Raw genomic sequence first — 11,064 nt, forward strand, 5'->3', positions numbered from 1 at the left:
TAACTCACACTGTACAAACTAAATACAACAAGCAACCATCTTCTCTTTCCATCTCAAACAGGGCACAGGAACTCTGTCTCTCACAAGAAAGCATGCACCAAGTGAATAAAGGCACCAGGTGCTGTACCATGAGACAGCTAAGGTATACCAGTCACTACCAGTATTCCAGTGTCACCTGTAGTTCTCGTCCCAGACACTTCTTGTTGTATGTTCAAAAGCATCCAAAACAAGCACTTCGTGTTACCTCTGACATTTAAAATTAACATTAGTGCTTCTCCAACGGGATCTTCTAACATCTTCTTTTCCTCTTGGGGAGAGATACTTCTGAAAGGAAATAAAGACATTTTTCTGACAAGTTTTTCAATCTATCTTCCTCATGGGAATGATTAAAGTAGAATTAATTCTGCCCAGCAAAGGAAATGAATTAGTTGAGTCTTGAGATCCCCTCCCAATCCCTCTTCCCCATGGTTTTAAATATGAAAAAAAGCTTTTCTAGATTCTATAGCACACTATCATTCAAAATATCAATTAAAATTCCATTGATGAACAAAATGCTGTACTTCAAAACTTAGTCAATCTTGAGAGCTTTCTGCTCCTCATGAACACCTTTACAATTTCATTACGAATTTGGCAAATGGAATACTCACAAAATTAAGCACAAAGTATCTCAAGAGATTACTTACGGCAATTAATAAGTAATACTTATTGTATTACTTATAAGTAATACAATAAGTATTACTTATACTTACACATTTTTAATGCTTCAGAATTTGCTGGCAAGTTCTGAGAAATGGAGAATGTTCCTGATTTAGAAAGAAACTTTTTGTCCACAACAACTTGAAGCAAAAGTAAATAAAGTACAATATTAAATGCACCATTGTGCCTTCAATCTGACCATTTAAAATTGAATGAATTCACGTTGTCTACAACTAAGGTGATCAGAGAATGTAATCTCATTTTAGTACTACAAGATGTTCTTTTGCTTTTAAAAAGAGCAAATATAAATGTGCTACCTCACTACAAGTGTATTTTAAGAGTTATTATGCTCCCTTGTATGAAATATCCTTCCATTGCATGCAATTTCTTCACTATGAGGGTGGTGAGACACTGGCACAGGTTGCCCAAAGAAGTTGTGGATGCCCTCTCCCTGGAAGTGTTCAAGGCCAGGTTGGATGGGGCTTTGAGCAACCTGGTCCAATGGAAGGTGTCCCTGCCCATGGCAGGGGGCTTGGAACTAGGTGATCTTTAAGGTCCCTTCCAACCCAAACCATTCTATGATTCTATGAATTTTGGATAGTAAATTAACTCCAAAAGATGTACTCCTCACACTCATCTATGTCATTAAAGCTTTCCAGAAGTAGTACTTAACACTTTGCTCCCCCTTTAAGCAACCTAATTAAATACTACTCTTTCAAGTTAAGAACCAGTACCTCTGGTCTATCAAGTCTGCCTTCCACTCTGTAAGCAACACCCATCAGTCTTAGACTAGTTAGAACTGCCAGTGGAAATCACGCCTTCAGCTGGCCAGCTCCTCTCCCAGGAACACTACCCGTGTTTGAGACATGGCAGCAAAGCAGTACCTCAAGATAAAGACGACACAATTTTCGTTGTACAGTGTCTGTTCCATGGTGCTTATATTCTCCTCAAGCAATACTGAGAACAGACCCTGAAGCTTCTGAGCTGCAGACCAGTTCAAGATCATCTAACATCTCAATTTGTACTATATGCATTTGATGCTTCCATAGAGCAACTCCACCACCAGCTTTAAGAAACCTGCTTTACCATTGCTTCCAAATAAAAATTACATTATTTCCAGTAACGTGAGTCATAGCAAAGTCATTCACTCTTCTGCTGCGGTTCCCAGAATCCTACCCCAACTATGTCAGACAACTTCTAATATAGCAGAGGACACTATTACTGTACCTGTATACTGGAACTTAACCTTTGAAGCATTGCCCAGCTGAAAGTAAGGCTATATGGGAAACTTCTATGTGCCCTCACTTCCACAAAGGTGAAGGCAGCAAGGGCTATTCGGACCTCGAGCACAGGTTACGTAAGTTCCCAGAGCTACTAGAACAGGTATCTTCTGTAAGCGGGAGAATGACCAAAAAAATCACTTTTCCCTATACATTGGAGCTCTTCAAGCCAGATTTGTATTATAGAAGAGTAAGTCTACTTTAGACTGGACCAATTTTAACTCATTATAATAAAATCTATGTAGAAAAAACATGACTCACAGGATTTTGCCACCACATGTGTGCTCGTAACAAAGTCTCACAGCAAAGCTGCAATTTTCATGCAACAATTTACAGGCTAAAAACTAACCTAGCTTTTGCAAGGCAGCAACACACGGTCCAAAATATTAGCCTTAGTTTCAGAAAAATACAGTATAGTAGAAAAACAAGTCACTGGTTTGTTAGAATTTCAATCATCGTACCTTCTTCATCTGAGTTATCTTCTTCTGTGATTATAGGCATCCCAATATGCCGACTAACAGTTTCCTTTGCCACTTGCATTTCACCTGCAGATAGATTTTTTAGGAAAAACTGTCAGCTTTTTTTTTTGCTTCTACATCTCAGGTCCAGCAGTTAAAAGATTATTCACTTGCTGCTCTCTTGACTGTCTAGTCAAAAGCTGTGGAGAAACACCTACGTTTCACAGTACCTTCACATGGCTCACTAAAGAAACCTTCAATAACAGGTAATTAACACTACAAGTTTAAAGCATAATCACCAAATCAGTCCAGAGATAATTCAAAATGCCCTATTCCTCTCCAACACTTCATCTACTGTTTTAAAGTGAAGCAAAGGCAACACTGCCTAATGTCCACCTCTGAAGAGGGTTGAATTTTCTCAGTTACTTTTTTTCTAGCAGAAGCTCAGTAAGTCAGAAAACAGAGTTTGGAACTTTGAAATGAAATCCCTGTCTTCAAAATAAAGTTCATTCAAAACTCTTTTGCTGTTCAATTTCATCTAACCTTTAATAAATAATAAATACATGAAAAAAACTTAAATGGCAGAGCAACTTCTATCAGTTTAAATGTTGGATATCAGAAAGACGATTTCCTTCAGAGAAGTAATTTCCCATGTTTTCAGAACTGGGAGACAAAGAGATCTAAAGAAAGCCTTGGAAGACAAAAGAAAAGATGCATAAGCAGGGATGCGCAAATACCTAGAAAGTAAAACTGCACCAATCCAGATGACATAAATGCTATGATAGTAAAATAACTCTCCCTCTCCTTCCTCACCTCCTCTTTTGATCTAGCAGAGTACCCTCACACCAGGTCTTATCTCACATTGAAATGAGTCAGTCCTCAAGTTCTGAGACTTGATCTCTTGCAGAATATATTAACATAAATGATGACAGCATACCACAAGAATCCATATAAATGGCTAATCCTTTAAGTTCTTGGTCTCACCATCATACTTTCAATGAACTTCACAAATAAAAGAAATGAAAAAGATATTAACTTAGCAGCTTTGGATCCAGTAAGTCAATTTTTTAAAAAAAAAAAAAAACTTCTGGTCTGAGGCAGAAAGGAGTTCCCAGTCCAATTTTCTCACTTTTAAAAACATTCACCATATCCTCACTTACTCCATTATACTTATTCTCTCTATAGGCATTTTCGCTCTATAGGCAGCCATTCTTGTCACCCACAAAATTCTATCCTCTCCACAGTATTCAAGGGGAGCTTTAATATTCCATAATATTTCTTGTTAAAAGTTTGAAGTCTCTTTCTGACTACATTAAGCAAGGGCCTTCACTGAGCGCATACAGGGACATCCCAACGCTTCTTGTATCAGTAGAGATAAACCAGAACGATACCAAGCACAAGCAGTTAAAACTATTTCCTTCCAGGGTGCATTTCAAAGTAAGAGAAAAGGAGCCAGAGACTGGACATAAGTACTCTGTACCTGTTTTTAAAAAGTTTGCTCCTTAAAATTGTTTTTATTCCTAGCTAAAATTATAATGCTCAGGAGAAATAGAATAGAATTACAGAACAGAACCACAAAAAACGTCACAGGTGTATAAAAAAACCCTTCTGTCAAGAAGGGAAAAATTAAGTCTAGCTATAAACTAAACAAATCTAGAACTGCTATAATGTAATAATTGCAATACTGAGATTAAGGAAACAATTTGATAAGAGTTTTGAAACTACATAGTTGATGACAAAATATTTGTATTCTCATGGAAGCGCTAAAAATTTCAGTAACAAGAACAAAATAAATAACAAGGAGATGAAAGGAGAATGACTGATGTGATGGTGCAGGTACTAGCCTTATAAAGCAATCATTCTCATTAAGACATCAATATAATTTTCTCTTCAGAAATATTAAAGGATATTCCTTCAAGATCTCAGGAACAGAATAGAAACAGGCAAGGTTTACTTTGGATTTCATGAACATAGTATGAACTATCAAAATTATCAGATAGGCTGATTTTCATCAAAAAACCAGCTTCAAAAGTAGAAGCTATCTGTCAGAAGAAGAAACAGTTAACACATATCTTAATCTCCAGTATGTTTGTTATATGGCAATAGGAAAAACTGAGACACTGCCGCACAGGCCATGCTTTTCCAAGGTCATGGCTTTCCAGAGTAAAATTAGCAGGACTATGTATGAGACTTCAGATTAACAATAAAACTGCATGCGCTCATGTTGGCTTGCTACCTGACCGGAGTGCGGAAAACAGACAGAAAGGTCCAATTACGATAGGGCTATCACAAAACATTTCTTTATTCTTCTGCCTCCACTGATCAACAGTAAAATTTAACCCAGCTGCCCCAGCTAGCAAAGCAATGGATAAACTTTTGCAGACCCTCCAGGTTCACGAATGCAATGGAGAAATACCTTTGACTTCCAAAGAATCTCTCCTCCTTGCTGGCTGTGGTCTCCGACTGTTTTTTTTACTTCGGTTTGGAGATTTCCCATAATTCGATCCTGATTCAGAAGATTCTAATTTTACTTGACGATGTCTTCTGGATTTGGAAGCCTAGAACCCAAACGTACATATGAATGATACAAAAAAGCTAAACTTCTACAGCCAGATATTACTGTATGTCACCCAGTACTTTACAAGTCAGCAAGGACCAAAGCATCAATTGCCACGTCAGGCTGGAGAAGGCATGGAAGGGGAGGGAGGGAGGATTTCCATCCACAGTTACTGTCCTTCAGTTTTAACAGGACAACACCATTCTATGATTTAATGGGTGTACCACTCAAAATTCAGGTAATGAAACATTTATTTATTTTCAAACCATTCTCTGTTGGCATCAACCTACACCACGTTGCACATCGCTGTGTGCAAGCAAAAGGAACACTTCCAAAAACTGCTGCACCATAAAGCAGTTATGTCATATATTACTGTCATATTTTGCTTAGGTGCCTAGAAAACAGTATCACTGCGTATTCACAAGTCTGGCCTGTTGTACATTCCAGAGCTCCGCTTCAGTTAATAATGCATTTTTCAATAAGAGATTTTAATAAACAAGGAAAGTTGTGATGTTTCTCATAGGCCTGCTATAAAAAAAGACAAATCAACAGTATCTTTAAAGTAGCAGTTATTGAAACAATGTTTCCAAGAACTTCCAACGGACTTTAAACCCCCAAGTTCCATTTTCGCAAGCATCTTCAGAGATTCCAATATCTAAGCTTCAAGAAATTTGAGCAGTTAAACTCACAAGTATTTTTATTCCATCTACTTAAAAATCCATCTACTTAAATGGAGCGCAGACATTAAAAGATATCTTGTAAATTAAAATCCCCCGAGCACAGACCATATCTGCACTGTTTCCATAAATCTAACAAGAATAATAAGAACTTCGGGTTTCCCCAATGCGTCAGGAAAACCAGAACATTCAAAGGTTGAATTACAGAGTGCAATTTTAACTCATTCCTTTCTGACCCAGCATTTACATTAAACTGGTACTTAAAACCATTCTTTAAAAATAAATACATCCCTATCATCAAATTTTATACCTACCTCAACAACTGCAGAGTAAGACCTGTATTTGATCCTAGCCAATGCATTTGCTCTTTCAGAACCCTGCAATGAAACAGAGATCAGTCAGAAAAAAGTTTTCATATTCTATTATAGCAGTATTTAAATGAAATATCACATCAGACAATCACTTGAGCAATATCTCACTACAGCTGTAATTCTATAATTATAATTAGTTCTATATAATTAGAATGCCGACGAACTGTTACTTAAAGAAAAAAGTTCAAATTTCATTAAAAAGGCAGACCATAATTTTGGTTGCCTTCACTGTTACAAAGTCCAGGAGGAGAAAATCAACTTTGAAACTTCACATCTTACTCAAATTCAAAGTTGAAATAAGCACATAAGTACAACATGAGATAATTTGGTATCATAAAAAATGGATATGGCGTTTAGTTGAAACTCCAGGAGGAACCATAGAGGAGTTTGGCCAAGAAAATACAGCTCTTTCTCCTCCTTACCTGAAAGACACTTTTTATTACAAGCATCCAAGAGCTATCACAGCAGTGAATGCTCACAGCTTAACAGAAAACAATACGATTTAAAAACAAAAACAAAACGAAACACCAACCACCCAACCAGCCCCACTAGCTATTCCTGGAATTTACTCTGACACTATCAAGCCTTGACATACACTGTTTAGCCTGTGACCTGAAGTCAAGAAACTAATGGATTTGGCCTGCGCAACGTAGCAAACTAGTTCATTTTTCTTACCTCTGATTCTAGCAAAATCCCTTCTTCCTTTTTGTTTGATATTTCATCAGTTTCTTTAGCATTTAGGAATAATTTCTGAAAAAAAAAACCACAAAATAATTTTTTAAAACGTCTGTCATATACAAGGCAGCTAAAATTCAAGAATTGTGAAAAACAAAACAAATATTTACACATACACACATTTTCTTCATCAGTCTTACACTATGGCCTTTCCTTGACCCAACAATAAGTGTTACAGAGGTATTTCATACAGTCATTCTAATACTTCCCATAAGTCACATCTTCCAGGGCCTACCTCTCAGCAATCACTTATGTTACCATAGAGGCAGTACCACACACAAGTCCACGTCCTTCTCCCCATACCATATTTCTGCCTAGGGTTTTACTCATTCCATGTCTTCAGCGTTACAGTTTCTTCTACTTAAGTCTGAGATTTATGAAGTGTGCACAGAGGTAATTACACTAAGACAGTCAGTTCTTACATATTCACACAATCTGTTAAGTTGCCACAGCACAATGGTTGATATTACCTACCATTCTGTTCTGCTGCCATTCCTGATGTTCCAAGGTTATGTCTTTAAGAGTAACTACAAATTCATCTTTTATCAAGCTCAGGGCCTTGTCTGGCTGGGATTTGTCAGCTGAAATGACACACTTCATTTTCTGATAGTGGTCATGAATATTCATCAGTTCCTAAAATAAAAAGAAAGAGACTCTTTCAGGAAAAAAAGATTCCAGCAGTAAAGCAGTATTAGTCCTCAGTGAACAAAACCAGGGTTATACAAACCATTCTAAGGAGACCATTGAACCAGCAGGAGTGTTAGAAACAGATTCTGTTTGTATCAGTTCAGTTTTAGGGAGTCTAGCAATACTGCTACCTAGCACTGTCCCATCAGTCCATCAACTAAGCAAAAGGAGAAAGAGTATTTTTCATTATTTAAACTAAGAAGGAAGTCTCAGTGATGCTCAGGATCAGCGTTCATAGAGGTTTCATTCTGATATGGTGGTCTACGTTCATCAGTTTGGAGGAAGCATTTTAATACCTCCTTTTGAGGAAGGTCTTCTCACCCTGTCATTTCACAGATTACAGATTTTTCTACCACTGTAGCCAACCTTACTGATGGTACATATTTGCTAGCAGCAACTGGAAAAACCCGTAAACAAAGATCTACTACTGAGTCATAACGAGCAATATAAGAACCTATACTTGGCTTGAACTCCTCCGTTTTTTATAAAACCTGTTATATATTAAACAAAACCAAGTTTTAAAAGGAGAAATAAAGGTTAGAGAAGGCTATAAACTTGCAGATGGGTAAATTTATATTACTGCAAGTATCAAGCCTCCAGCTGCAACCTGCAGACATATCAAAACAAACATGCTTCCCCCCACCCACCATTTTCCATTTTTCTCTGCCTAAGTGACAGCTGACCATTTACACCCTTCCCCTTTTACATCTTACTGAGGCAAAACGACAAAACATTAGAGCATATTTCAGTATTGAAAAAGGTACCACAATTCTTCCAAAATAAATGCTGTGTTTCTGAGCGTTCAGTAAAATTGCTGGCACAGACTATTACCCTAGTCTGCATTCCATAAGAAGACTTACAAAGGACAAGACTGTGCTAATTAGAGAAGTTATAGCTTTTGGACAACAGAAGGAAAACAAGACAAAACAAAGAAAACCCCCAGTGATCAATCTGTAGTTTAAAAGTTCCTGTACCTCCAGTACATCATTAGTGATGAGGCTGTTTACTCTGTTACTTGGGTCCTTAAATTCCTCTTTAAATTCGTTTTCCTGAATCTTCTTCTTAGTTCTGTAGTTTAGCTAAAGCAAGAGACAATGCTTTGTAACTTAAACAGCAAACTTAAAATGGCACCTTCTCTTGAAAATTCTTACTGCATATCCAACCATCAAAAGATGCTGAAAGGCATAAAACCACCTCATCAACAACAGTGCGCAGCTTTACTGCCAAGTGCTCCGAGTCAGCACTTTTCAAAAATTATTCCCTAGTCAAGAATTCAATCCAGCACCCAGACTTAAGAGTTTGACATTTCCACAAATTATAGGACATCTCAAATCTAGTAAGAACATTAAATACCAAAAAAATATTTTCAGGTGAGAAGCATGCTACGTTCAAACATCCTCTAAGCTTTACATCACATACCTAGCTACATAAAACAAGACATACTACGTTTCAGCACAGCAAAGCTAAACTAAACACGAATGCTGTTGAGCTGTCAGCCATTGAAAGCTGAAGATATTTTATTAAAAATGGTAAGTCATTAACGTAGTAACTCACTAGCTTTGGCATTGCTGTGAAATGGAATGCTCTGGAAAGTCGCAGTGTCCTAAAGATGTATGCTGCATCATAATGCTGGGAGTCTATCAGATCCTGTCGAAATCTCTGGATTTCAGGCCAATCCTTGAGCGCGATTCTGATCTGCAACAGAACAGCTGTATACTGTCATACCGACCCGCATATTTCAACAAATGAAAATGAACTCAGCTGACTACTGTGATCATGTTATACTATGCACAATACTTGGATGTCTAGGGTGTAACATGACACATGATCACGGAACTACAGAAAGGATCCTACTATAACATTTGTTACTACTATCAAAATTTTATGCAGATAAGCTTATTGTACTGTTGTGTTAAATATTCTCACTGCAGTTGCCTTCTTTGACAGTGACATGGAACACAAGCCCTCTTTGACATTTAAAAAAGTTAACCCTTCACATTCCGAGATGCCTGAAACAATACGCACCTAGGAGACTCTCACTCACTAGATGATTAGGAAATAACACTCGTACCATGATTCACTGCCAGCGAAATGCTCACAAAAGTATCCCTACCTTCTTGCTTTCCTTCCTCTCCCATGTATTCTGCCCACTTCCTTTTCTCTCTACCTAAGTTAGCTTCTTTGATAATTCCTGGACTCTCTAACAGTTGCTATATAGCCGTGGTTTTAAAATTCTCTAAATTCATCTCCATAAAAGGTGTTGATTTCTTTGAAGTTAAGATATGAGATGTAATGTAGAATTGTAGAATACTTAAACTTCAGTTTCTTATTTAAAGAATTTGGACTCAATTGTGCATATGCATACAACATACATCACACAGTTTCCAAGTAAACCACTTCTTGCACTGAGTTTCCAACTCCTTTATATACTGGTCTCCTGTCCTAGAAGCAGCAAGGAGACATGTCATTCAGGCATTCACCCTTTCAACCTATTTACGAACTCCACTTCTGGTTAACAGGAACTGGAAATAATTCAGCCAGTCTTCATTCTGTTGAAATTCTAAGGAATAACTGGGGCTGTAATGGAGTTCTCCACAGAGCTGATGAGCACATGCTCTGTTCCCATTTTGAAAGCTCGTCTTCTTCATTTTTGAACAGAGAAGAGCTTCCTATCTGGCAAACGACTTCTGAGATCACAGCTACAATTTAGGAGGCATACGCAATAGTTTAGTCCCCACCATGTAAGTTCTCAAACCCAAAGGTGTTTGAAAGGCTACCTTTTCCAAAGGGTTCTAAATATTTTTCTTTTAAGAAAGTGAGAGAAAATGCCCTACCCATTTACGATGACAAAGTAGACAGACTTATACCATATATCTTACATCTAGTATCTCCTGGAATAAAACCTCAAGAACAATTACCTTTTGTTTTGGCTGGCAAAGCTGTGTACTATAGAGCCCATACAAAAGGTACAGAGCACCAACTCGAATCTGGAAAGCGTACGGGGGCAAGAAGTACTGCTGTGCCAGTTCTAAAGTCTTCTTTGTGAGCTTATTCCTCTCCAAAGCTCTTATTCTACCACTGAAGTAAACAAAAAGGAAGCACGTTAAAGCAAGTAACTATGAAAGTGCAGGCTTTAGAAAATCCATAATGCAGAAACAAGTTTTAGGTATTTTAAAACATATTACCACAGGGCTCAAGTTCTGGGAAGTCTTCAAAGATAGCCAGACCTTAAGCTCTCACACAACACTGCATGTAATTCCTTGTATTAAGTTAGATGTAAAGTGAAAAATTGAATACACTACAATCATATTTTTTAATCTCATATCACGAGCATTGCATCAAAATCCCTGAAGCAGCAGCGTTCAAGTCACATGCATTGCTAATGTACAAAATAAACTGAACTAATAACCGTTTTTCAGTATTACACAGGGACCGATGCTGCATTGCCACTTACCTACACACCAGTCAGGCAAACCTTTCCCAAAAACCATGCCTGAAGGGAAACAGGGCTCACCAACACCCCCCTTTAAGGTCCCCCGCGCTACCAAGGGGCAAGCTCAGCAGCGGGGAGCTGTGGGCTTTGGGCGGGGGAAGACACACTCC

At 37.8% G+C, this 11,064-nt stretch overlaps 1 protein-coding gene across 1 annotated transcript in view; it reads right to left on the bottom strand.

Moving 5' to 3' along the window:
- Window positions 1-289: 289 nt before the first annotated feature.
- Window positions 290-11,064, bottom strand: part of SNAPC1 (small nuclear RNA activating complex, polypeptide 1, 43kDa) — a 17,221-nt gene continuing 6,446 nt past the window's right edge. The window contains exons 2-10 of the mRNA XM_009332749.1: window positions 10,380-10,577; window positions 9,016-9,156; window positions 8,436-8,540; window positions 7,249-7,407; window positions 6,715-6,789; window positions 5,983-6,045; window positions 4,851-4,992; window positions 2,438-2,521; window positions 290-324 (exon numbers count right to left, since the gene is read on the bottom strand). Of these exons, the coding sequence (XP_009331024.1) occupies window positions 290-324; window positions 2,438-2,521; window positions 4,851-4,992; window positions 5,983-6,045; window positions 6,715-6,789; window positions 7,249-7,407; window positions 8,436-8,540; window positions 9,016-9,156; window positions 10,380-10,577 (1,002 nt within the window). The remainder of the gene's footprint in view (window positions 325-2,437; window positions 2,522-4,850; window positions 4,993-5,982; window positions 6,046-6,714; window positions 6,790-7,248; window positions 7,408-8,435; window positions 8,541-9,015; window positions 9,157-10,379; window positions 10,578-11,064) is intronic.

This window comes from Pygoscelis adeliae, unplaced genomic scaffold (assembly GCF_000699105.1).
Source record: "Pygoscelis adeliae isolate BGI_AS28 unplaced genomic scaffold, ASM69910v1 Scaffold179, whole genome shotgun sequence".
Classification (NCBI taxonomy): Eukaryota; Metazoa; Chordata; class Aves; order Sphenisciformes; family Spheniscidae; genus Pygoscelis; species Pygoscelis adeliae.